Here is a 26989-nt window from a genome sequence, read left to right on the forward strand (position 1 = left end):
TACGTTATCCCACAGAAATCAGGCTGGGGTTTCTATTATAAACCACTTTGGAGTATGCCTATTAACCAATGGACAACTGGCTTTAATATACTTTCCTTTTAGTACTCGGTCAGTTGAGGATTGTTGCATACAGTATCCATTTAAATTTCCATAATACGTAATGGTGTTTGAGTTTAATTAGAATTGGATTTAGAGAAGTAAAACAATTTGCAGAATGGCTTGAAAAGCTGTTAGCAATGGTTTAACTTGAGAGCGCGCATAGCTCATCAGATATGCACCGCATATAGTAGGTCCCAGGTTCAATCCTGGCATCATAAATTTAAAAGATCATAGGTACGACCTCTGCTTAAGATCTTAGAAAACCACTGCCAGTCAGAATAGATAATACTGGGCTAAATGGACCAATGTTCTGACTGTGTATAAGGGAAGTTCATATAACTTGATTGTGTGGCCAGAGTATGAAAGAACTGACTTTTCAAGGGGTTCCAAACAGATGGGTTTTTAATATCTTTCTGTAACTTGTATTAGAATTTCAGATTTACCATGTATGTTCTTTCTTTATAAATGCTGCTTCCCTGCTTTTACTCTTCACTGTGTAATAGGAGAAAAAAATAGAAAAAAGTAATCACTTTAACTCCACACACATTAATTACCTAACAAACTTTAATAATTCACCCTGTCATACTAGCAGTCACATCAGCTTGATTGTTCCACCTTTTCAGTGTAGAATTATGAATGAAATTAGTGTTCTAATCCATGCTAAAAATCATCATTACAGAGCTAAGCAATGGTAGCTATTAAAGATTAATTAGCAGTGATAAGTATAAAGGTATGATAGAGCAGTGAAGTGGGATGTGTAGGGCCACGGAGACCTAGGCTTCAAATCCTCACTCTACCATGAAGCTCGCTGTGTGACCTTGGACCAGTCTCACAGCGTAACCTATCTTGCAAAGTAGTTGTGGTTTAAAAAAAGAAAGGTGGCAGGGGGAGTGAGACAACTATTATACCACCCTGAAACCTGAGCTGAACACACAGAACCAACTGTGGATATGCCAGTGCGTTCGAAAAGAAAACAGGAAAATACTTCTCTAGCTACTTCTATATGGATCAATTCTCTTTACCTTTTCAACAGCTCACTAGATACATACAGTATAATGAGCACATCACCTATTTGGCCCCCTCGCCACTGCTTGGTTTTTTCCCCTACTGAATGTCTGTGCCTTTAACACCTACTTACTAGATAGACTTTCAAGAGGTGTCTATTTCCCGTTCTTGTTCTGTAAGGGAAAGGTTTCACTACTTGAAGGCAGCTATTAAAATGCATAGGAGGCCTCTCGAGTTTCCCAAAAAGTGGAAATGTAAGAGGAACAATCAATGTATCAATATTACTATCAGTATTTTCAGGATACAACTGTGGTCCCACAGACAAAACTGGTAGAGGTTTGGCTGGGGTTATTTGTTTCAAATTTCAGTTTACAGGTTTACAAACTAAACCAAGGGTGGGAAACTTGTGGTGCTCTGGATGTTTTGGCCTATAACTCCCATCACTCTTAGCCAGCATAGTCAATGGTGAGGGATTATGGGAGTTGTAGGCCAAGTTACCCACTCCTGCACTAAACAGTCACCTCTATAAATTGTATGGCTACTGGAGAAGGTGACAGCAGCTCACATTTTAGTATGGTCTGCATGCCTCTGTCTATTAAGTTTCATTGTAAGCAGTTTTAATGAGTGCAGCCTTAAACTAAAAAGAAACCCAAATCAGAGGTTTGAATCTCCTCACTGAAACACAGTATAATATAATTCAACCACACACGTGTACAGACTTTATAATATACTGTGACAGACTTTTGCCGTATGTTGCAAGTTTGTAGCTATCATTTGCATTTTGTTTTCTGCACCTCCTCTACTCAGACTCTGGTTACCCTTCAGGTTTCCCTGTTCCCTCCATCACAAAGAGCTTAATAGAACTATACTAGTTCTATTAAGCATAATAGAACTAGTATAGGCCATTGTCAAGCTTTTCCCCTTCTGTTCTTAACAGAATATTCTAAAAGAAGTAGACGCCGTGTCTATATCAGAATCAAATTAATAACATCAACACCCACAAAACTGTATCAGTGTAACTTCACCTGAAAATTCACACAATGATCTGGTTTGCACGTAACAGCAATTTGCGGGTTATTTAAACCACCGATTCCCAAAATCTACCTGGAGCAAGTGAGCTGTCTCTGTCACTTCCACTTAACAACTTACAATCGCTATGTTCATAGGTTGTTAGCATGAAGTCTGAACCCAGACACTCTTGGTTTAGGGGTTAAACAACCCATAGTTAAACCATCAACAAATCATGGGTTAACTGCAGGTTGTTCCCCCCCCTCCCCCGCTTGTACCCAGCAACCCATGGCTTAAACCCATGGGTTGTCATTGTGTGAATTAGCTCACTGACTCAACAGCATCCTCCAATCATTATTTTAAATGACTTTGTACAGTACAGCTTTGTACATAAAAGATACAATTTTTCACTGGGGTCGAAATTCATAAGGGTACCAATATGTTTTCTTAAAGCACCCAACAGACCTATTTCAGATGTATTTCCTTTCTTATAAAAACACTAGCATAGACACAGCCCATGGGCTCTGAGTGTTGCCAGGAAGCAAGTAGCTTAACTGGCTGGGCAGGTACAGGTATGGCCCCTCTGGCTGCCATTGACTTAGCTTATCCCAAGCTGGATGCCCAGAGAAAATCAGGAAAGATCAGAACTTTATTCTAATGTGATATTGAACTACAAATATTTTTATATGGCACAGACTTTGATATAACACCGTTAGTGCAAATCACTAATTAGTGTGGCTTCAGAATCTTTCAACTGAATGCTATTAGCATTCAGTTCCTACACATGTCTTCTCAGTTAGAAACAAAAGCAATAGGAATAAGGGGAGAAGGTATATTTGGGATATGCAGAATTGCCCCCAGCACATTTATGGAATGGTCCCAACAGCAGTCTTGGCTTCCTACAATCAAACTTTTGGTTCATGTTATGGTTTCCATCCCCAGAATTTGAGGATATTAAACAGCAAGATGTTATGAATTCCCAGTCAGGAACCTTGTGAGGTTAGATATAAATTACTAATAAACCCGGTGCAAAACAGAACTAGACAGCAGGAAGGTCGTCTTTTCAAGAATATAAGGTTCCAACTTCCTATCTCAATTACTAACTAAATTCCCAATCAGTACCTTTGGCTTACATGGCAGAAACTAATATTTTCCGGAAGACAAAGAAAAATATTTAAAAGTTACCTTATCTGCAGCAGTGGTTGCTCAACTACATCAAAAATGTTTTGGATAGTACCACGGTCAGTTCTTACAATTTTATTTTTTCTGTATTGCACTGAGATTATTAACAGCAAAAAATGAAACCTCCCTTAAAGTTAAAACCCCCTAAAATATGTACCAGAAAGCCATTCCCAATTCAAATACCACCCTAAACAGACCTTCCCACTTCCTTAGATCATGTAGTTAGTAAAACTAATTTTTATTCCTTCAGATCTCAGCCAGCAAGGATGACACACATTGGAAAAAAAAAAGAAAGTGTTCCAGTAGCTATTAGATATATGAGGTATGGGGAAGAAAAATAAGACAGATTTATTTAACACACATTGCTGGAACACCAAAGGCCAAATAAGGGCTCCAGTATGCTTCCTGCTGATTTATAAACATGTGTTAAGTGACAGTTCCTGCCTGTAACAAAGTCTACAAAGTTGAAAAAGAAATCAACTTTCTTTTTCAGATTTAACTGGTATTATACAAACAATGGATTTTTTTTTTTAAGATTAATCTCTGATCCTGAAACCACTTGTGAATTTCTGCCCTTCAAGTGTTTTCAACATAAGTTTGAAATAAACAGGTTCAACAGACTCTTTTACTGCTTCTACTATAGGAGATCACCTCCTGCATTTCAGGAAGACCATTCCAGGGGGAGAGTGGAGTAAAGAGAATTTAGAAATGTATAATTAAATAGAGAACACAAACATAAATCTTTACCTTGAAAGTCTGTATACTTTCCAAAATATACAAGTTATGATCTTTAAGTGTGACTTAAACATTTGAACATCTATTAACTTATGTAACAGCATATGTCCCCATTGCTTTCTGCTACACATTGACATCCAAAAACTGTGGCTATGTTTGAAATGTTGGCAATTCTTACTTGTGTGCTAAGCAGAACAGACCATGCAGCATTTCAGCCACTCTTAGACATTTGTAAAAGGTAGTAAGATTTAATTACTCCAAGAAAGATGTGAATATATCACCGAACAGCATTTTGTTTGTGATTCAGATCGGGGGGTTTTCCTTCAAGAGTAAGGAGCACATAATCACTTATCTGAACTGTGCAAGGATTTTACTCTCCTACTAGCTAGTTTACCATATTCAGTAACTCATTTTTATGATAGCTTTAGCCCCCAGTCTTAAAAGTGCATTAATCAAAGAGAACAGTTAATGAAAGGAACTCTACACCCCTCCCTTGTAGTTCATTACGATATTTTTGGGACTTAGAGCAATTCCCTTTAAAACATCAGGAATGAAAACCCTTTGCCATTTCACACTGTGCCAGACTTTGGAAAAGCATTATCCACTTCTATTTGCCACAAACTTGTGGTGCTTTCTTTGTGCAGACGGTAATATTTTAAAAATCTGCACATAAAAACAATTTTTGCTGATTACATTCAAGCTCTACTAGAAGCACAGAGGATGGTTGCTATTACAAAAGCAACCCCCTTAGTCTCAAACAATTCTTGGTCAAAGGAGAATTTCCTCTTGACTTCTGCGCAGGGTTCTGTGTGAAATCCACTAAGAGATACTGTCCTCTGAATATGCTTTCTTTAGCATCTTTGTTCAAACACTGTCCATCTGAAGTGCTGGGATTCATTTTATAAAGAGGACATAAAAAGCCATAACAATGCAGGATATTGCCACTGCTGCATGGAGTCTTGTACCAATCACTGCCGCTGCAAAACCAAAAGACATTTATCATTTTTAACAGTATAGCTTAGGCATTACTTGTAATAATTTGTGAGAATTAGACAAAACGCTGGATCTGCTTTATTGCTACATACATTACCAGGGCAATCCAAACCCCCTAATAGTGATGGCTCAGGGGGATTAGAGTGGCGCTTTTTGTCCTGCTCTGGAGGTGGGGGGATACTTAACCAGAGGTGGGCGGAAAGCTGCCGTTGACAGCACAGAAAGCCACAAAATGGGGAATTCTCCTGGATTCAAAGCCACTCCATTTGGCTAGATGAGCACAATCTGGAACAATCGGCTAGACCAGCCTTGGAACTGGCATAGTTAATCCCCATGCAGTTTCTGTCAACTGACCCTCCATTTCTGCCCTGGCCAGTGTGAGCTGGCAGGGATGTAGTGGGAGATATGCCTTATTGCTTTCCACCAGCCCGACTCAAGATAACTCTCTAAAACAGGTGTCAAACTCAAATAGGTTGGAGATTCAGGTCTTCCACCAAGCAGTTGCCCAGGGTCCACGTTCATAGTTGTTAACAGAAAAATATAAATTCTGCCTGAATTCATGATCAAACCTTAAGTTCTACGTCAGTCACTAGAAGATGGAAAAATGTTATTGCACCTTTAGCACTTTGTTTGCACATAAGCATTTATAGAAAGAATCAGACCAAGCTGTATTATGCATATACATATTTGTTTTGCTGAGTCCTAGAGATCCGAGAGGAAAGTGGTACCCCCCCCCACACACAAAATCGGCTATTAAAACTCACCAGTGACCACTAGTGCGGCATATAGTAGCAGACCTTAGCGACTCAGACCTTTACCTTACAAAGGACATTTGTTCTGTAGCCCTGACAATAATGAAATAGTTTTTGTGGGAAGGGGTGTTATGGGTCACACTGGAGGCCCCTAAGCAGCACTTGTGTTCAATATTCCTAAATAATAAAGGAGCTACAGAGTAGTGATCAGTAGCAAAAATTACATAACAGAATACAAAACTGAGATCTTTGCTCCTCCTATCACTTAGAATTGGCAGGCACCCACACAATTCACCGGAGTGCTTCATCTACAACTCTCACTTACCAGAGCAGAACTATAAATTCTCTTGACAGATTCAGAACTCAATGCACAAATCAAAGGCTTATTTATATGATGACAATCCCTCAACTCACTTCAACTTCTAATTTATTTGCTCAATCAAGAAATTAGACAATACAAGGAAGTTAGAGTTAAGAAATAAGCTTCCTTCATGGGGAGTGGCATATCTCAATTTGCTTGATGGAATAAATGAAAATATTCCTTGCAGCATGGTCATTATCTTGGGTATAGAGAGACAGCCGGAGTTTAACAATGACTAAGATCATAGTTACTTGAGATAAAGAACTAACATCCCAATCTTACGTAGCTGGGTTTGCTTAAACCCATTGATTTCATGGGTCTACTCTTAAGACATGCTTGGCTCTACATAGAAGTGATAGGATTAGACTTAGAAGGTCCAAACTGGGAATCTTCTCATGCTAATTCAGGATAAGTCAATCCACCAACACTCTCTGAAATGACTGATCAGATAAACAAACCAGAAGTGATTTATCCAAAGTCACAATAAAACAGGTAGCAGCTATGTGAACTTAACTCAGTTCTTCACATGCCACAAAATTCCCACATGGGAAGCAGTTCTGCGTGGGAATTTTATATCATATGAAGTTGAACTCAGGCATCCCAACCCTACTATTCTATGAAGGGGTTGGACTCGATGGCCTTGTAGGCCCCTTCCAACCCTACTATTCTATGATCACCAACTGCTGTTATGACTACTTCTACGGAGTGGGGGCTGCGGGCTGCTGAATCTGCTCTGGGTTTCAGTCAGGCCTCTAAAGGAGCTATCGCACCTTGGATAGCTCCTTTACAGTTCTGACTGAAGCCCCGAGTGGATTCACTGCCCCACTACACGGAGCCTGCAGCCTCCACTGCGCCTACAACCTAACTTCCTCCTCCCCTGGTTCTTCGGGAAGGCTGCTCAGGCCTTTCGAGACCTGCCGCTCAGGGCGAGATTCTTACCTTTGTAGAATACCCCCCAGACCCCTCTCTTCTCCGAGAGAAGCCAGGTTTTCAGCCGAGGCACCTTCCGGAAGTAGGCGCAGGTACACACGAAGAGCAAGCCGAAGACCAATAGCCCGTCCAAGGAATACACTGAAAGGAAGAAGAGGGTTACTGCTGACGGCCGGCCCGAGCTCCCTCCGCTTGAGGCTGGCTGGAATGAAGGGGCCAGGGCCGAAATGGGGGGGCGGGAGCCCCAGGCGGCCTCGGGCCGTTGACCCGAGGGCACCGCCCGCTTGGGAGGGCGAGGGTAAGTCATCAGTGGACTAACGGAGTGAGGAACTGGGACGCAGAGTCCCCGTGAACAGGGGAGTACAGCCTGCAGGGCAGGCCAGAGTGAGGCAGGCAACCTGACTCTGTCCCCGCCTCACCGTTAGCCATGTCAGCAGCCCGCACGGCCCGGACGAGGCCCCGTCACCGCATCTCCCAGAATGAACGGCCAGCGCGGCACCGGAACCACCAGGTGCCGCCAATCGAGCTCCGACGGAAAAGTGCTCTCTATGATTGCCTAGTCCTAGAAGAGCGCGCCCGCGCACCCTTGCTTCAGGCAGCACTAGTCGAAGACCGACCGACCGACCCGCGGGGTCTGGAGGACCGTAGAGCCCCGACAGTGCTGCGGTCCGCGGACTGGATTCCTCGGCAGTTTTTGAAGGAGTCACGGTTGCCTCTTGTTAAAAGTAGCAACGACATCATCTGCTCTTATAAGGGTGCAACCCTATGCATGTTTAGACAGAAAAAAAAAAAGGCCTGCAACTCTCAGCATTCCCCAGCCAACATGGCTGGTTGGGGAATGCTGGGAGTTGCAGGCCTTTTTTCAGACTAAACATGCATAGGATTACGCTCTAAGAGGATGTGGAAAGCATCTAGGACTTTTCCCTTGCAGTCATTTGGCAGCTACGTATCCATCTACTACTTTTACTCCTTTAAAATGTAGTAGAAATTGGCAGAGGTTCAGGGGCTTTCAACTCACGTCTTCTTGTGGGGGTAGGGAAAAGCGAAGGGTGTGTGTGTTAAAAATTGCAAATGATCTTGCAGTAGAACAGGAGAAGAACATTTCCCTTATTATCTACCCACTGCAGTTACTGAGGCTGGGGGTGAAGCTGAATGTGGTGTACAACAACCTTGTAGTGTAGTCCAGTGTTGTTGTTCAGTCGTTCAGTCGTGTCCGACTCTTCGTGACCCCATGGACCATAGCACGCCAGGCCTTCCTGTCCTCCGCTCTCTCCCGGAGTGTTAGAGACTGGAGTGGGGAGCTTCAACTATCATGTGTTATGATCTGACTATTTGAGACAGGAGCTGCAGTTGATATTGTGGTTTACTTTTTAAGAGTTCAGTCTTGACAGGAGAAATAGAGACTGGGTAAACTTGGACCCATGAAATAAAAATCAGATCCTCATATTTTCATATGATTTTTAAAGGGGACACCTCCCCCGCAAATCACCATCCAATCACAGAGCACATCTGCCTCCACAGACTGAAACATGAAAGGCTAGCACTCCATGTAGCCAACAGTGTAAGAAGTTGGATCCCAGGCATGGATCCTCATGAATTTTACAGGGAAAATCCCCCAAACCACAATCAAATCAAAGAGCGCGTCTGCCTCTATGGACTGACCCCAAACCACAAATCAAAGAGCGCGTCTGCCTCTATGGACTGTCCCCGAACCACCATCCAATCACAGACCACATCTACTTCCACAGACTGAATCATAAAAATCACAGATCCAGTCCTCGGATCCATGTTTTTGCATTGTGGCAGCAGCAAGGAGCACTGGATCTGTAATTTATCATGCCTTGTCATTCCTTACTCATGGTTGTTTATGAGTTCTTTAGACAATGTTGTGACCTGCCAGTTTTGCTTCTGTGTCTAACTAGAATTGAGATCAGAGCACTACATAAGCAGCGTATTCTTTCCTGCTTTTCTGCTACATAACCTCTAGGTGGCACTGTGATATAGTGGAATAGTACAAATACATAAGAGGAAATCATGCTTTCTTGCACTTTCACAATTAAATGCCGCATTTTCTCTGCTCTAAAAAAACACACTGAAAACGTTGAACACAGAAGAACTCGTAAACAACCATGAATAGAGAATGATGAGTGCATGATAAATGCCTCATGTAGAACAGCCCTCTACCTTCCAGAGCACACTGTCACCCACAAAACAACTTGTGCAGTGCAATCCTATGAGTGTCTACTCAGAAGTAAATCCCAATGAGTTCAATGGGGCTTATTTGCATAGTAGGAGCACTCAACGTTTTCAGCCTCAAGGGCTGCATGTGTTGCTTTCTCAGGGGCCGGGGCCACACATCCCACCACTCTGTATGAGGATCTGAGGGGAAGAGAGTAGAGAACAGGTGGCAGCGAATTCAGCGGCACTCAGAGCATCCTTCTCAGCAGCAGTCAGGGCGGCGCAGGCTATGCGCCCCTGGTATAAAGGACTGCAGACTTAGGTTACAATGGTATACGCATTTACCTGGTGAGCATCATTCAGCTCAATGGGACTTGCTTCAGAGTAGATGTATAAAGGAATGCACTGTAAATGCGACAAGTGGGCTTGCTGAGAATGTGGCCTTGCTGAGAATGACAAGTGGTCTTGCTGAGAATGTTGGACTGTAGGTCAGGGGTAGGCAACTTGTAGCCTACCAGATGTTTTGGCTTACAACTCCCATGATCCCTCACCCTTGTTTATTTTGCCCTCACCATTGTTTAGGGCTAATTTTCGACCCCCGTCACAGACTTACAAAATACAATGTAGCGGAACATAACATCCATAAATAACATGATGATCAGTTTCCTGTGCTGGAGGCACGTCCCCGTCACCGGCTTGTGATGATCACCCCATGTTCATTGGCTTCCTCCATGTGCGGGCAGCATATGGGCAATGGCAGCGGAGTCCTTGATTGGTGGGCACTGGTACAGTTTTCAGGGCCATGCTTTTTGCTTTTTTTTTTTTCCAGGGCCAAGCAGCAGCGTATCCATGGTCCTGGTGCAATTGGTGTATGCAGGATTGCACTGTTAGGATGGCAGCCCAAATAACTTTATTTGATGTAAAACAACCCAAATGGTACTTAATTAAATCATCCAGGTTCTGCTGAACCTATCTCATCCTAAGAAGTGTTTCAGAGCTCCAGACTTGGAAAATGACATACTGTGCTTAATCAGTCCAAGGTTCTTAAAGGAATGTCACATGACACCTGTCTCTCTGCCTCCCCCTTACATCCAGCCACACACCCAGGGATTAGTCTAAGGGCTTTAATAGGTTTTGTGAAGAGCCTGCTAAAAGAAGCAGGGTCCATCCACAATCACATTACTGTCTCCTCTGCAAAGAAAAACAAACGGGAACTTGGTTCGTGCTGAGGTGCATAGATCTGTGGCACAGGTGTTTTATAAACGGAACCCCAGTGCTAAACTGTTCTCGCACTTCAGATGTCCTGTAAGTACTTCAGAGACAACGTTCTATAGCTTTAAAGGAAAGGAAAGAAGAGAAAAAAAGTTCCTCCAGATCACAGCCATGGGGTCCTCCCAGTCAAAACGGGTGAGTCGCTTTCGTCATATCTTAGAGGCCGCCTCTCCATCATTATGATGAGATCTCTTTGATCATTCCCCTGTCCATGCTGTCTGTGTACTGAGGTGCTTCCAGATGAGGCATTTATCATGTAATCATCCTGCCTCATTCATGGAATTTTACTGGGGGTTCTAGATGGTGTTGTCTTTCTCACCCATGTTTTCCCTCTGCTTCCTCAGTCTTTTTTTCTTACCATAAAAATTCCATTGAGGTGGAAATGGAATAGCTGCACAATTTTGATTGGTACTGCTAGCAGCTGTCCATCTGGAAGCACCCTACATTACATGAGACATTTGACAAATTCTCAAGAGTCTGGGGTTTCTGATGGCTGTATTATCATCATCATCATCATCATCATTATCATTATCATTATATTTCTATACTGCCCCATAGCCTAAGCTCTCTGGGCAGTTCACAAAAAAGAAAAACCATTAAACTACATTATACAAAGTACAAAAAAGCATTTACATGAAACATATAAACAGACACACAGACAATATATATCTAAAAACAATTTTAAACAATCAGCCAAAGAGTATCCAGGATCTGATTGAAAACTCATTATATGCTGCCAAATGTCTGAGACAAGGGGGCAGTTTTAAGATAAAAACATTGGCGCCATGTGGGCCTTGCCAGGAAGATCCGCCTCCTCCTCCTCCTTCTTCATTATTAATTATTTTCATTTCTATATCATCCAATAGCCAAAGCTCTCTGGGTGGTTCACAAAAATTACAAACCACAAATACAAGATAATAAAAACATAGTATACATTTTTTAACATACAAAATTTAAAATAATTGAAATACCTAAAGCAATTTCAATAAGATACTGGATCTGATAGAGACAACTGACAGATTTCAATTGTGGAATATTCTTCTGGAGATGCTTGAAAGCTTGACCTGTCCTTTTCTGGGCTGTAGAAGACCTTTTTATTTGGGCCCCACCTGATTTTATCTTGACTGGGGCTAGGCTGATGAAGTGGGTGGGGGTTGTAACATGAATGTTTAATTATTTAAATCATATAATTTGTCAGGAGCGCCCTTGCTGCCTTCTGAAATCCTCAAGTTGCCCAGAATCAACACGCAGACAAAAGGGCTCTTTCCAAGGCTTTATTTCCATTCACCCTAATGACGCTTACAGATGCTAATTGCCTTAGCCTAAGAGGAAAAACTTGAGAGGGAGCAGCCTACCAGGGGATTCTAGCTTTAGGGAGTCAGTTGGTCTCCGTTTGGAGGGAAAGGGTGGGAAGCCTCTGAACTTAAGGGCTAGGAGGAGAGAGTCCACCCCTCTCCTGTGGGGCATCGGGGCGCAGCTGTTGTCATTGCACCAAGCAGGCTGAGTGCCTCCTCTTGGCACCTGCAACCTCTTGCTTGTCCCTACGCTGGTGCCTCGCGTCCAGAAGCTCCAGTTGTACCTCCCTTTCCCTGCCAGGGTCACTGTCACTCTCAGGAACGTGAGCAGGAGGGACTCTCCCTCCAGCTGCACCTCTGAAGAGCGAGCGGGTTCCTCTCCCATGGTTTTTATCTCTTCCTCAGAATCAGAACTGCTTTGGGGTTCTATGGGCTCCGATCCAACCCTGACATAATTAATGGAAAATGCTATTGCCTACCTAAAGCATCCTGGGCAGATTGAATGAACAAAATATATACTAGCCATGCTCCAAACTGCACCAGTCTCACAGAAATCACTTACGGCCTCTTCATGTTCTGAGTGATACATGTGTGATGGTTAATTGCAGGGAAACAAGATGTCTTCCTTCAAAGTAGTACTTTTGTTGTTGAAAATACAGTAGTGCAAAGATCACAAGGAGCTCCCAGATGGTGTTCGTGCTATCAATGATCCAAGAACATATGTTCCCCTTATTCCTGAGCCATTTTGTAAAATTGTTGATGTATATATATGATGTTAAAGCTTAATTGCAAGCTGAGTGCTTCCCCACTGGAGCACCAAAGCATGGGAGCATAGGTATTTTTTTCTAATTGTAGCTACTACCAGGTTACCATTGCAGTCTGCAGCAATTTTCCTCCATTGTTCCGTCTTTCTTTGATCTCTCTCTCACTTTGTAGGCTGTATCTCCCTCTCTAACCCACACATTTGTGTTACATTTTTTCTAAAAAGCAGCAAACACACACACACACACACGCTAGTTGGTCAGCAATGTTATGGCACTCACAGCAAGGCTAAAACCTCCATTACCTCTGGATGAAAAGTTGTTGTGGAATCACTTACACCAGAGGTGCTGAACCTTTTTCAGCCCAAGGGCTGAATTCCATTTTGGGGAAGCTTTTGGGGGCCGCATTCCAGTGGTGGGCGGGGCTGAAGGGGAAAGGGGTGTGACCAAAATACAAACAATACCAGAATATTTTAGCTTAGAGCTCTTCCTGCCAGTAACTGAGCCTTAGGAGAGGCATTTCAACTTTTTAGAAGGGGGTGGATGGAGTGGGGGTAGAGCCAGGGCACTGCCAAACTATCAGTGGACAGGGGAAAGGGGGTAGGGCCTGGAGGCATGGCCATTTGGGGACCCTCCAAGATCCAGATTGGAACCCCCAAGTGGGCCAGATGTGGCTCCTAGACATGAGGTTCTGGACCCCTGTTCTACATGTTAGGAAATGGTGTACACAGTATTTCTTGAGAGTACAAAACAGTGAACAGTTGATCATGCTCAGTGACTGCAGATGCATGTGATGTCACATAAGAGATCTACATTAACCCTCTGGCAACAGTGACCTCCCTATTACATAGGGCTATAATGGCTCAGAAGGTAATGGTCTTAGATGTAGGGATGGGCAAATCCCCCAACATCTGTTCTGGGGGGGGGGTCTGCCACAGGGCAATTCGGATTTCTCCAGAGCTCTGCCACGTCTGCCAGAGTTGGTGGAGTGGTTCTCCAGCTTTCTAAAAGACACGATAGGATAATGGTAGCTGCCATTAGACTATTGCGGGAAAATTACAGCCGTAAATGGCATATCTTACTCCATTTGCAGTGTAGAGCACTTACCTTTACATAAATTGCAGCTGTTTATGGCTGTATTTATGTAAAAGTGCTTTATGGCCACAAACGGCATACAATATGCCATTTACACCTGTAATTTTCCTGCGATAAGCTAATGGCAGCCGCCATTAGCCTATCGCATTTTTTAGAAAGCTGGAGAGCTGCCCTGTGGGAACTCCTGCGGACCTGGAGGTGAGTGCGGCTGGTCCGCTGCGGACCCTGGAGGTCAGATTCTTTGGAATCCAGCCTCATTTGAATCCACGGCGGATTTCTCCAGCTTCCCTACTCAGATGCTGCACCTGCCTTGTCACAGGCGAAAGAAACAAACAGTTCTTCCCTCACAAAACACCCTCCTGCAGGGATAAACTCCTAGATTATACTTAATCCTGCTTCTATGCCTAGTCATCATTTTCACTCTTACATCCCCTTTCCCCTATGTCCTCTCCACAGCAGCCCAAGCACTGCCTAAGCCAAGGGGCTCAAGCCGGCCTGCCAGAAAGGCTACTTTTAGCACTGGGTATGTTCACGCTACAGAGAAAGCAGGAGGAAGCTTTGGCTTTCACAGCCCCTGGCCCCATCTACATGGAGAATGGCCATTTCTAAGGCCATTCTGCTTAAATCCGTATTTTCATTAAATCCAGTTTGCTCCTCCCATGGCAAACATAGCCAGTAATGTATACATTGCGTTTAATGTATACATCTTTTAAAAACCACTTTCATGGGGCAAACAGCACCTGAAACCAGATTAGTTTGGGGTTGGGTGGGCAGAGTCCCGTGCGTAGAACTGAACATCATCAATTGTGTAGGTGCGGGGCAGTGAATGAGCTTGCTCCCTGCCTCTCTCCCTCTCCTCGCTCCTGTGCTTAGTGAAGTGCAATGAAAGGGAATGAGTTACTTCCGAGGAGACATGTTTAGACAACACTTTTCCTCATATCCATCCTTTCTCAGCGGGAATAAGGGTCATTTGGGGGCATTCAGCTTTTAAAATGGTTACAGTCCTGCGTACCTTCACTCTTTCATAAGAGCGGAGGTTTAAAACAGGCTTGCTTCTCACCCCCTCTCTGTTCACATGCTCAGTGACGTGCAATGGAAGACAATGAGTTACTTCTGTGTAGACATGTTTAGCTAACACCTCTCCTCGTGTCCACCTTTTCATGACGCGACTTTCCCTTCTGCCTATCGGTGGTGCTCCCCCCAGCCTGCACCACAAAGCCAATTGTGGGAAACAGACTCCCAAACCACACTGAGGCTGCAATGGGAAAATCCGGCACAAAGCAACTTTGCAAAGAAGTGGCTTTTCAGGCAGAAAAGTGTACGGTTGATGCAGAGCAGGGATTACATCCTCTGCCATGATCATCTGTGAGCCAGAGTAAATGCCCCATGTAGATGGGGCTCCTATCTCATTTGCTTTGGTGCGCACAAAAGTAACACTAATCAACATTTCCGATCCAATGAAGGGGGCAGGGGGAGAGATTGCAGGGAGAGGCCAAAGGCTGCTGACAAAGCTGTATGCACATCCCCGAGCTTCACCGGAATAGAGATGGTGCTTTGAGAATGACAACTTAAAAACCATTAGGATGCAATCTTATGCATGTTTGGACAGAAAAAGCTCCTATGACTCCCAGCTACCCTCAAGTTCAGTAGTGGATGCTGCCCCATCTCCAGTGCTGAAGTAAGATTCAAATGCCAGCCCATTTGGTTTCTGTACATGGAAGGGTGTACGTGATCTTGTTCTTCACTTCAGGCTACAAAATATTCTGGAAAACAGGAGGAGGTGAGCATCCAAAGTAGATCACAAAGCAGAGAAATGGGGTCTCAGCATGCAAGATAGAATTTATTATAAGAAGCCCTCCTTATAATAAATTATATCTGGCAGCCTAAGAACCTGTTCCTCTTCTTTGTGATCTACAAAATATTCTGGGCTAGCCCTGGATATGTGTTAGAAACGCTGTGCTTTATCCCCAACACCATATAAGAATGCAACAGAAATACATGGTGGTTTTGGCTGTACCACTGGAAATCTCTGTGAAGGCACATTAAAGCAGCACTCATTTGCCCGGCTCTCCAAGCTCTTGTGAAAGACCACTCAGAGAAAAAATGTAACTAGGATGTCTAGGTGGGAGCTCAGTGCCCTCATATATGATGCCAACCTCCCCCCCCCCCCGCCAACCCTAGTGTGTTCTCAGTCTCTGCCCATGTCAATGAAATGTCTGGGTGCAGGATGGGCCTGCTGGCATCACAATATTTTCACACTGTTTCCTTTGGATGAGGGACATAGCCTCAGTCTGACAGATGATGTGCTAACCAGCAGTGGATTAAAGGGGGAATCTGCTCAGAGATGGAAAATCTAATCTTTCAAAGCTCCACAGAGATCCAGAATAGCCTCATTATGTTGAGAAGATCTTGTGAATGATCAGGGCAAAATAGAAGAGATGGGAGAAGAAACATAGTTATGGGAAATTACATGGTGTAGACTCCCTTAGTGATGTGTAATGTCTGTGAGTTTTCCTATCAGTTGCCAGGCCAGTAGAAAAGTTTGATTTACAAAAGAAACAAGATCCATGTGTAGAAGATTGGAGTGGTGGGAGCCCCAGAGCCTTATTATCTGGGCCTTTTCCAATATCAGGCTGGCATATGACTGAGTGTTATTCTAGGTTCTTGCTTATTAGGGTCAACTGGAAGGTATGCTTTACTGACTGATAGAAATAAGGTATATACTTTATTTTGTCTGGCTCCTTTCATCTGCTAATTTCAAAGCACTTTAGTAAAATTGGTAAATAGCCCTATTTCTGAGGGAAGCTGTGATATAAAGCCTTCATGCAGTGGCTAGTGAAAGAGCTGGAGAATCATGATTAAGCCCTTGAACTGTAGCCATTGGACTGATGGACCAAGAACCAACTCCTATACTTTCACTTAGCTCTACTTACATTAGTATTACTCTGTTTTATTATAAACACCTGAAAGGGCACTGTTGGCACCATGCTATATATTCACATGACACAACAGGTGCTTCCAGATGAGACCTTTATGGCACCATTGCCTTGCTTCATTCATGGATTGTTACAGGGAGGTCCAGATGACAACGTCTTCAATACATAACTCTCCTGTAGTTTCCCACTGCTTCTTCCATCTTTCTCTTGTGGCAGATAAGGTGTTAAGAAAGAAAAGACAGAATAGCTGCACAGTGCCCTCTCACTGGTGGGGCTAGGAGCCCTCCATTTGGAAGCACCCATAATGTGACCAATTAGGAATACATAATCAACTATGCTAATAGATTTCCCACATAACCATCCTATTAAAGCATTGGTGTGTTGGACAATAGTGGGTTAATGGGGCCAGGAATGCTAAACGTTCTTTAATGGTCAGTGACAAAGCTGCCAGGGCACATCTTCTGTTAAGAAATTATGGGCAAATGGCCCAGGAAGGCTGGGAGATGACTGAAGAAGATTTTTATTTATTAGTTTGTTTATTTGATTTATACTAAAAAAAAATGGCATTCAAGGCAGCTCATCCTTATTCCCTTCCTCCAGCCAGAGGGAGGGGAGGAAACTTGGTGTAAATGGAAAACAACAGAAGCATTTTGAGAAACTGAACATAGTTACACGTTTTGGGAAGAGACTCACGTTGCTTCCAGACAAGGCTTTTATTGCACCATCACTCTGCCTCATTCACAGAATTCCAGATGTCTTCTTGTAACCCTCCCATGATTTCCCATGGCTTTGTCCAACTTTTTTCTTACCACAGAAAACCCATTAAGAAGAAAAAGAGCTTCATAATGCCTTCAAATTGGTAGAACTAGGTAGGGTGGCCAGGTGTTCCCACTTTATACAAGACAGTCCTCTGTTTGAAGGTGTCCTCTGTTTGAGGGGCTGCACAGTCCAAGTGTGGTTTAAAGATAAAGAACCATCAGAAGGGAGAGCAGGGAGGGGCCTCTAAGTTGCCCATCAACAGCATCTGGACAGCACACTGAACAGGTACACAGGTCACCTGGTCCCAGTCTTCTCCACTGTGGTGAGATGTATGGCATTTCTATTTAAATCATACTTGTTAAGTCTGAATTTGTATTTAGACATATAAATGAGCATGTGCAATTATTATGGAAATTGGTATCCTCTTTTGTCCTCCTTTTTGGTAATGCATGAGTGGTCACTCTAGCACTAGGCATCCTCTGGAAGCAGAGAGAGAGAGAGGCAGGAAAAGAGCAAGCTCTGAAAAGTGCCTTTGGGGGTGGTGGGGGCATTCTCTGGAGATCTAATGTGGGGCAGTGGATTTTGCTGTTAATTTCAGCTGTTGCTCAATCTGTGTATTTGTAAATTAACTCAAATATTACAAAACGCCATAAGCCTCTAGTGATCTCCTTCCCCCCGAAAAGGCCAAACCCAGGAGAGTGTTGTGCCCCTACAACTTCTCACCACTCGGAAAAGCAGGCCAAACGTAACAATGGCATTCAGGGTTTTGTTTATCCATTGCTTTCCTGAAATGCTTGTCTCTTCCCTAATGTCAGCCTTTTTTGTTCTAGGGTGAATACAGAACTCATAAGAGCAGCTTAAACCCAGGTAAGAATATTCTACGCCTAAGGTAAAAAAAAGAAAAAAGTGGGGAAAAGGTTTGTAAACGTCAGGAGAAACTACACAAGGATGGAGATCTGGGGGTGGCACTCATCTTCTGAGGGATGGAAAGCAGGCTGCCTCCCTCTTTCTCGTGGGATTTCCTCATTGCCTCTGGCAGTGAAAGTCAGTTGTATTCTGCAGAGAAGGATGGTCCTGATTTTTTTTCATATAAGAAACGAAAGGCACGTGACTATTGGAACTCACTCTAAGATGCCTTTTGAATTTCGTAGAGCCTATTTATTTGATATATACGGGGAACATAAGTGGCAGGATGCTATTGCACTCATGTCCTGCTTGTGGACTGCCCATAGGCATGTGGTGGGCCACTGTGTGATCAGAATGCTGGACTAGGTAAGTGAGCGTTCCCCAAGCTGGTGCCCTGCGGAAGTGTCGGACTATGCCCAATCATCCCCAGTCCAGCTGGGACTGATAGGAGTTGTAGCCCAAAACATCTGAAAAGCACCAGGTTGGGGAAGACTGAGACAGGCTTTTGGCATGACTCTTCTTACATTTTTAAAATAAGTGTGCCCCAAGCACACTTTTTTTTAGTATAATCCTGCCAGAAGCTCTGTTCCCAGCACTATCTTGTTCCTCCATGACAGATGATGGAGGAAAATAATCTTGGTTGAGAGTAGTGGTGGTATAGTCAGTCATATGATGAATATAGTTCATCACCGCCTTTAAAAAAAATGTAGCAAGAGGTATGCTCTGGGACAAGGGATGGGGGGCACCCAGACTCCAACTAATTAGAACGGAAGAGCAACAACAAAAGAAGGGTGGCAAGTCAGTAGAAGAGCTCTGTTGCTCTTCAAAGCTTCTTGTTTTTAAAGACAGGGATGAGCAAACACTCTGGTGCTGAGTTTCAGAAAGTGCTGTCATGGAGGGGGGCAGAGGCAGTGTTGTGTTGCTCCTGCTCCTCACAAACATCACAGATAATATCCCAACAGTGCCCATGACACTGATCCAACCATACTCCATGCAGCGGTCAGAATAGCAATGGATGATGATGCATTGCCTAGATGGTAGAATCATATTTTCCCAGGTAACAAATATCACACTTTGCACTGGTCTGGAAAAGAAAAAGTATAAATATTTTAAATAAATATGTAAAATATAAACACTATAAAGACATAAATAGTACAAAGGCATTAGTACTGACTAGTGAGGATTCAATGTGCAGCAGTTAACACAGAGGAGTGACTGATCTTGCTGCCTGATGGGAAATTCATGCTGTTCTGCAAAATGTAACACTGCACTGAATCACAACCTGCCATCCCATAATGCAGGGTTAGGCAGCCTGGGAGTTGTAGTCCAAAACATCTTGAGGGCACCAGGTTGACTACCCTGCCATAAAGACTATCACAGCTTTCCCAGTGCCCCCTAGATGTGTTGGATTACGACTCCCACCATGCCTAGTTATAGACCAAGATATCTGGAGGGCACTAGGTTGGGGAAGGCTGGACTATCCAATAACTGATCACTCTTCTGAGCTTTTCTACACAAGGCATTTTTTGTGCACCTGTGATTCCCTACTCACAGTTGTTCATGGGTTCTTTAGACGTGATCCTCCAGTTTCGCTTCTGTTTTTTAAGAGCACTTTCCTGGCTTTTTTTAGAGCAGGGAAAATGGGGTATTATTTTTGAAAGCGAAAGAAAAGGTATTTTCCTACTTGTGTAATTGTGACATTCCGCTATACCACAGCACCACCTAAAGGTTATGTAGCAGATAAGCAGGAAAAGAAAAGCTCTTTGTGGAGTGCTCAGATCTCAATTCTGTGACAAAACTGAAAGTGGATACTATGATTAACAGTCTTGTGTAGAAAAGCTCTGTATCCCAGGGAAATGAGAGACATGAGGTTTTCCCCTTACGTCACTCTGAGTTAACACAGACAGTCTCCTTATACCACAAGTACACAGCAAAATGTATCTATTTTCCTTCTTTATATTTATTACATTTCCATCTAAGGCCACCCATTGAGCTTCAAGGTTGAAAAGGATTTGAAACCAGTTCTGTCTGGTCCAAGTCCAATTGTCTATCCACCTCCCTTTTGCTTTGAACCTGCTTGTACCTGTTCATCATCTGCTGAAGGTCATTTATAATGGACTTGAGAATGTTTTGCAATGCAAAATTTTGCTTATAAAAAGGTAAGGTTTGTATAAATGTGCCCTTGTGTGATGAAATAGAGGTAACAACCATAGATTTCAGGTTCTGAACATGTTCAGCGGCTGAAATGTGTGGTTTTCACCACATGAGGGCGTGTTTATATAACAATTAACTGTGGAAGAGTTAACACTACAGATGTCATGATAGACCATCTGTGGCTGACCTCCTATGGCAATCAATTATGAGGAAAATCTTGCCTTAAATCTCAAAATGGAAGATCATTTGAGGCCCTCTTGCATGACAATTGCCTTGTGCTCAACCAAGTAATTCAGTAAACCCAGCTATTGAGGAAGCTCTACACAGCGATAAGCCCATCCAAACAATTCCATCTCCATAAACCTTTAGAAAACTCTGCACAGTTTGCTGTTGCTTGAATAGTTTAGGGCGTTATTCCAGCTGTGTGGGACTAAAAGTCCCATTATCATGGGCATTTGCCATGCTGACTGAGGATTATGGGAGTTGTCATCCAACACATCTGGAGGATACCATGCTGGGGTAAGCTGTTTTAGGGTCATGAAGAAACTCTGTAGGAACTCATCATAAGAAAGTAAAGTGTGAGATTCTAAGGAACTTTGTGACTGCTGAAAAATGCTGGCCCCTGAGTTGCGCTGCAGAAATTATTACATCATTACATTCCAGACAGAGATAGCAGGTGCTTTGAGCATGGCATCTACCAGAGATCTGAAAGCCATAGAAGCCTCATTGAGCCCAAGAAACTGCCAAACCCAGTGAAGGAGTCCAGGCACCACAAGGAGTTGCACCAAGAGCTACTTCGCACTCATAGGAGGTGAGTGGGCCTATAATCCAGGGTTTGCCTGGTAGGGGAGTTGGCACTCCTGTTCAACAGGCAGAATCAGAAGGGAAGGCTCCCCACAGGGAACCACTACTAAAGACACAAGGCCCCAATTGTATGAAAATGGGAACACAATCTCTATACTCTTTATAATGCAGAACAGAGACCATGTTCTCATTTTCATGCAATTGTGGCCTTGTGTCTTTGGTTTGTGATTCCTGTGCTACAGACAGCCTGAGGAAATGGCATACAACGCACTCCCCAAATCAGCCTCCACTGCCTTGGTATAAAGTCTTTTGGCTTGGATATGGACCAGTGAGATATCTCTGAAAAACACCTACATCTAGCACCCTGAGTGGTAGCATGGGATTTCCACTGAGCCAAATAAAAAAGGGAGGGCCAGTTCTGCCCAACACAGATGAAAGAAGAAACCACCTGAAACTTCCCATCAGCTTGATGAAGCACTGGGTAAGAAGGGCTTGGGGAATGGAAGAGAATAAATGTGAGGAGCTCTAGTTCCCAGTAATCCACTCCAGAGAACACATCCCAGGAAAAATAAGAAAGATGAGCTCAGTGCCCAAACACAGCATAGTTAATTTCTGTTAGCAGAAGAGTCCTGAGTTTTCATGAACCCTAGTGCCAAACCAAAAAAGGGAAGAGAGAAATAGCTGGAGTTTTGGGCAGGGAAAGGAGAGGAAAGAGTCACAGGCTTTTCTTTTTGTGCTGTGCTGTCCTATCCATAGGGGGCTGCTTCCAGAACACAAGCCTGAACTTCAGAGAGTTCTAGAAGCCAGGAGAATCAGGCAGCTGAAGCAGCAGGAAGAGATCCAGAAACCCTTGACAGATCTGGAAGAAGAGCTGAGAAAACGACAGCAGAAACTTGGCCAGGTCTGCTCCATCTATTCCCTCATTAGCTTTTCTAGTCTATCACAGCAACATCGAGTCGCTCTTTATCCACCTAATAACATAACTCTCCCTCATTCTACTACCAGAAATGCATACTCATCCTTAACAGGCCCCCAGAACATCAAGACTGTCTATGCCATGATCACAAGCGTATCTGTTCCTGTAGCTACCAACATTTTTACTGTTTTACTTGCACTGTGCATGACAAGCCCACTGCCATGCCTCGATCAGAGTTGCTATGGAAGGAAACGGGGGCTTGGCTAAACACAGGAGTGTTGGGTTGGCTTAAGTTTGAGGAGCCCAGGTAGATACGGCAACAGCCACATGTAGAAGGAGGGGTTGTGATGCCTGTCAGATGGCAGTTATAAGGCTCCACTACTGATTTTCAGTACCAACCACAATGGGAACAAGGGCAGGTTCCTAGTATAAGGCAAGACTGAACAAAGGTGGTGTTTTATTGACAGAGAGAGCATATGGTGGAGTTTGAGTGTAAGAAAGACACAATCTCAAACCAGATTACTCCTAGGAAATGTTACTGTTACAAATGAAATGGGTCAGCTTTATGAGTTGTTCATGACTGTATATGAAATGCATGCCACTTACAAATATCTGAAGATGTTAGCAAAAAGCGACACTTTTTGCTACAGGAAAACATCATGTTTACAAAAGCCATTAGTTAGATAAGGGGCTGAAGAAGCATCTCCAAAGATTAACCAGTTTAAGAAAATGGACGAGAGAATATTATCATGTGGAACATTATTATTCTAGCACAAGGGGTACTTGCAACCAAATGTTGCAGTGTGGAGTGCTGCTCTTCAGGATTCCAGCCAACCATGCTGCTTTCCAGGACACTCCATAACATTTCCTCTTGATAATTTTCTGCCTCCCCTCCCCAACAGTCAACTGGCATTTCATGTCCACTGAACGTGCTCAGTCCAACCCCTTAGGGGTGTTTTTTCTAAATATTGTTTGCATTTCTGCAAACCCCAAAACCTGCTGAACCCTCCATGTGCGTGGAAAGTTATGTTCTGACTACATAAGGATACACACCCAAAGGATGAGTTTGATGTTAGTATCTAGAATAGTATCACAGCAAATGCTCTCCTAACAAAACCAGTAATTACTATCTCATAGCTGCTGATAGGAATTGCCAAATGGCCTGGATGATGGAAATCGTACAGAGCAAATGGCAAGGCTCTTGTTAACTAGATAACTGTAGGTGGCAGAGCCATCCCAATGGCTACCTGGGCTGCTTTTGTAATTTACAGAGGTTGAAGGTTAAACCTGTACTCTGCCACTGACCTATGGCCCCTCATCTGTCTTACCAGGCCTCTTTGATTATTTATTATTCATTGTAAAAATTTATATCCTGCTTGTCCAGTCCAGATGAGCTGCCAAATCCGCTTACAACTAAAACATGAATCGAATACACTAACTGAAAACAAACAATAAGCAATGCATGAAATAAACATTTCAAAAACAAAAGAGAAAGCCAAGGGGCAAAAACTGATCAGAAGGAGGACACAGGCCTGCTGAAACAAGTCAGGTGGCGTCAAAACATTATCAGAGAATTTCAATTACTGGGCAGCTTTAAAATGTAAATTAATAAACAAATACAAATATTAGATCTATGATTTTTGTTGGGGCTCCAAGCTTTGGGAAAATATTGAGGTGTAAATGTTAGAGGGACTTGAGCAAAGGAACTTTGGAGTTAGAGGTTAGTTTAAATTTTGGCCTGAGGGTCAATGTTTCTTGGCTGAAGCCTATAACCTAGTTTGGTGGCCTGCCTCTCCCAACAGCAACACATGACAGCTTGGAGGGGGTGGCGGGGGGGGGGGAGGAACCTACGTCTTCAAGTATTGAATAGGTTTCTGCCCAAGAAAGCTTTCCCAACCTCTCACAATACATGGGTCACAAAACGTGGTACTGTTCAGCACCTTAGGGTCTCGGTGTTCTCATAATGCTTTTGCCTAGCGTAGACTGGTGTGCCAGCTGCACCCATTTCTGGTGCAGCCAGACCTGGCCATGATCACACATGCATTAGTTAAATCACAATAGGACTACTGTAATCATGGGGCTGCCCTTGAGAACCACTTGGAAACTTCAGCTGGTACGAAATGCTAAACTCTTGACTGGGGCCAAGTGTTGGGGTCATGTGGCCCTTTTATTGTGCTGGCTGCCATTTCATTTCTGAGTGCAATTCGATATGCTGGTCATTACTTTTAAACCCCTGAATGGCTTGTGGCCAACCTACTTGAGGTATGGTCTCCTCTCATGCCCATTCTCTGAGATCAGCTTTTACTGCCCTCTTGTGTGTCCCAAGGCCTTCTGAAGCCTGGCTGGAGGCAATGACTTGGTTCGCGCAACACGCTGGGGCTCACTGTGGGTTATTTAAGCCATGGTGAGCCACAGCACATGCCGGGCGCAATTTAAATATGCAATGCCTGTGTGGACCTGGCTATTAGGGGTTATGCGAGGGTTGTTTAACCCTCACATAACCCCCAATGTCTGAGTTTGGATGACACAGCAACCCCCCCAATCGGGAATTGGCACATTCAAAATGGTGGCCAGCACCACCAGTGTTAAATAACCCATGATGGACTCTCATGTTGTGTGAACCAGTATGTGAGAGAACCTTTCCTGTGGCAGCACCCTGTGCGTGGAATCCCCTGCCCCAAGATCTTAGATCTTCCTCTTTACTTGTTTTTCTGGCAACCTTGAAAACTTTTCTTTTTCAGAAAGTCTTTGATTCTGTTGTTGCTTAAGTTATTGTCTGTTTGTTTTGCTCTCCAGGTTCGTTTTTATGCTGTGTTCAACCTCATGATGTGCTTGTTATTTAGTTAGTTATTTTAATGATTGGATTATTATTGTTTTTACTTTTGTTGTTGTGTTTGTATCTTCTTGTTAGCTGCTTTGGGCATCTCCACTGGACGGGGAAAATGGAATAGACATTTTAGCATAAATAGATAGATAAATAAATAAACATTAGCATAAATAATCAAGGTTGGAATCAAGTGCCCCCTTCTTTCAAGAAAATTGAAGTTCATTTGAAAGAAGAGCTGGTGCTTGGAATATAAACATTCACCTCACTTTTGCAGGTCTTTCAGATTTCTGTATATCTTCAAAAACATGCAAAACCTACTTATTCAGAAGTGACAAGGCGTAGGACAAAAGCAATCTGTGTGTCAATCATGGGAAGCAATGCCTCCCTCAAAGCATTTTCAACCCTTTGTTGTCATTTAAGTTTCAGAGTGTAAAACTGTAATGGAATTGAATGCTATGCAAGACTGTGGCTTACAGGAGGATTGTCGCCTGATATTTGTGTGGAATTTCTGCTTTTGCTAGACATAAAGTTTCCCCCCTTTGCTCTGCAGCATGAGAGAGAGCTGGCCTTGAAAGGGGAGCAAGACGGAAGGCCTGAGTTCATCCTTGTCAAAGAGAGCCTGAGGAAGATTAAGCTGACTACTGAAACAGGCATAAGGCAGACATGAGAGATGAGCTGCAAGTGCCATTTCTGTCAGAATGGCTCCCTGACTGAAGATCACGCACACCAATTCGACAGGGGACAAGAGCATCTGCCACAGCCTCCTCTCGCTTGCCTGCAGAGCCAATGCTCAAGCTAACCACAGGGGCAGGATGCAGTAAGAAGCAAGGGCTCTCCATTTGATAAACAGCTTTTGGGCACAGGCATGTCTGTTGAGAGGACAATCATACAGGGATGGATGGACAGATTGGGACCTGCCCTAGAGGCAGTGCGTGGTGGGCATGGCTGTCTTTTTATTTATATGTATTTCATTTTGCTGTTCAACAATGCATTTTATGAAGAAAATATTGCCATTTTTGAGTGTACTGCAACTTTTACTAGGCTCCCAACCCCAGCTGGATCCCTATTTTCTTTGGACTGCTCCCCCCTTGAGGAAATTTGCTAATAATTTGTGCACTAGCTCCAGCACTGTCAGCTTCCCCAAAGCTTACATACATAATACATAAATTCACCATTAAAGTTAACTTTGGCATGGAGCAGCATGGATGATCTTGTGGAGAGGTACATGCTTGCTAACAAGACGATCTGTTTAGACTTTCTCTCTCTCTCTCTCTCTCTCTCTTTAAAGCCTCCAACCAAGAAGAAAGCATTAAGGGTAGTGAGGCATTCAAGCAGTGGCCAGACTAACTTGGAATGTGTTAGGATGGTGGGAAAGTGAGGCCTACTTCATAAGATTAGGATGCGCCATATTCAGGATTTGCCAAACTTGGTTCATTTACAGCTATGGATTTCAAACTCTGAATAAATGCGATTAAAACATAGAGAGTGCAGGATACTTGATTGCATAAATTGTACCACAGACAGCAAGTTCAAGGCCCTTCAGTTTGTGAATGGCTGCAATCCCTGTTTTCATACCATTTGCTGCTATTAGATGGCCCAGCAGATATTCATCTGTCTGTAAACAGAACCAAGTAACGCTAACATTAAATTAAGTTTAGCACCCATGTGAGCTTTTTTGATCCTCTAGATTTGCTTACAGGCTTTATCATTCTTTTAACCTCCAATAGCCTACCCATTCAAGCATCTGAAAGCATTTTAAAAGGAGCGAACAGGATTGTTCTAAACAAATCAGAGAAATTATGATATCACCTTCTTGACCAAAGGAGGATAAATAAGAGATTAAAGGCACAATCCTATGCGTGTTTAGACAGAAAAAGGTCCCACAACTCCCACCATTCCCCAGCTGTCTGGGGAATACTGGGAGTTGTAGGACTTTTTCTGTCTAAACATACATAGGATTGCACCCTTAGGCTGCAATCCTATATCCATTTATCTGGGAATATGCCCCACTGAATCAGTGG

At 43.4% G+C, this 26989-nt stretch overlaps 2 protein-coding genes across 2 annotated transcripts; one reads left to right on the forward strand and one right to left on the reverse strand.

The window, feature by feature from the left end:
* Positions 1 to 645: 645 nt before the first annotated feature.
* Positions 646 to 7562, reverse strand: TMEM167B (transmembrane protein 167B). Its single transcript, XM_084852898.1, has 3 exons — positions 7485 to 7562; positions 7075 to 7206; positions 646 to 5006 (listed from the first exon to the last, which is right to left on the reverse strand). The coding sequence occupies exons 1-3, from the start codon at positions 7492 to 7494 to the stop codon at positions 4924 to 4926; spliced, it is 225 nt and encodes a 74-aa protein (XP_084709024.1). The 5' UTR covers positions 7495 to 7562; the 3' UTR covers positions 646 to 4923.
* Positions 7493 to 25635, forward strand: LOC146348354 (uncharacterized). Its single transcript, XM_084851653.1, has 5 exons — positions 7493 to 7783; positions 18192 to 18228; positions 21085 to 21232; positions 21982 to 22126; positions 25519 to 25635. The coding sequence occupies exons 1-5, from the start codon at positions 7493 to 7495 to the stop codon at positions 25633 to 25635; spliced, it is 738 nt and encodes a 245-aa protein (XP_084707779.1).
* The last annotated feature ends 1354 nt before the right edge of the window (positions 25636 to 26989 follow it).

Source organism: Heloderma suspectum, chromosome 4 (assembly GCF_057233095.1).
Source record: "Heloderma suspectum isolate Gila_16-S chromosome 4, 16-S_ref, whole genome shotgun sequence".
NCBI lineage: Eukaryota > Metazoa > Chordata > Lepidosauria > Squamata > Helodermatidae > Heloderma > Heloderma suspectum.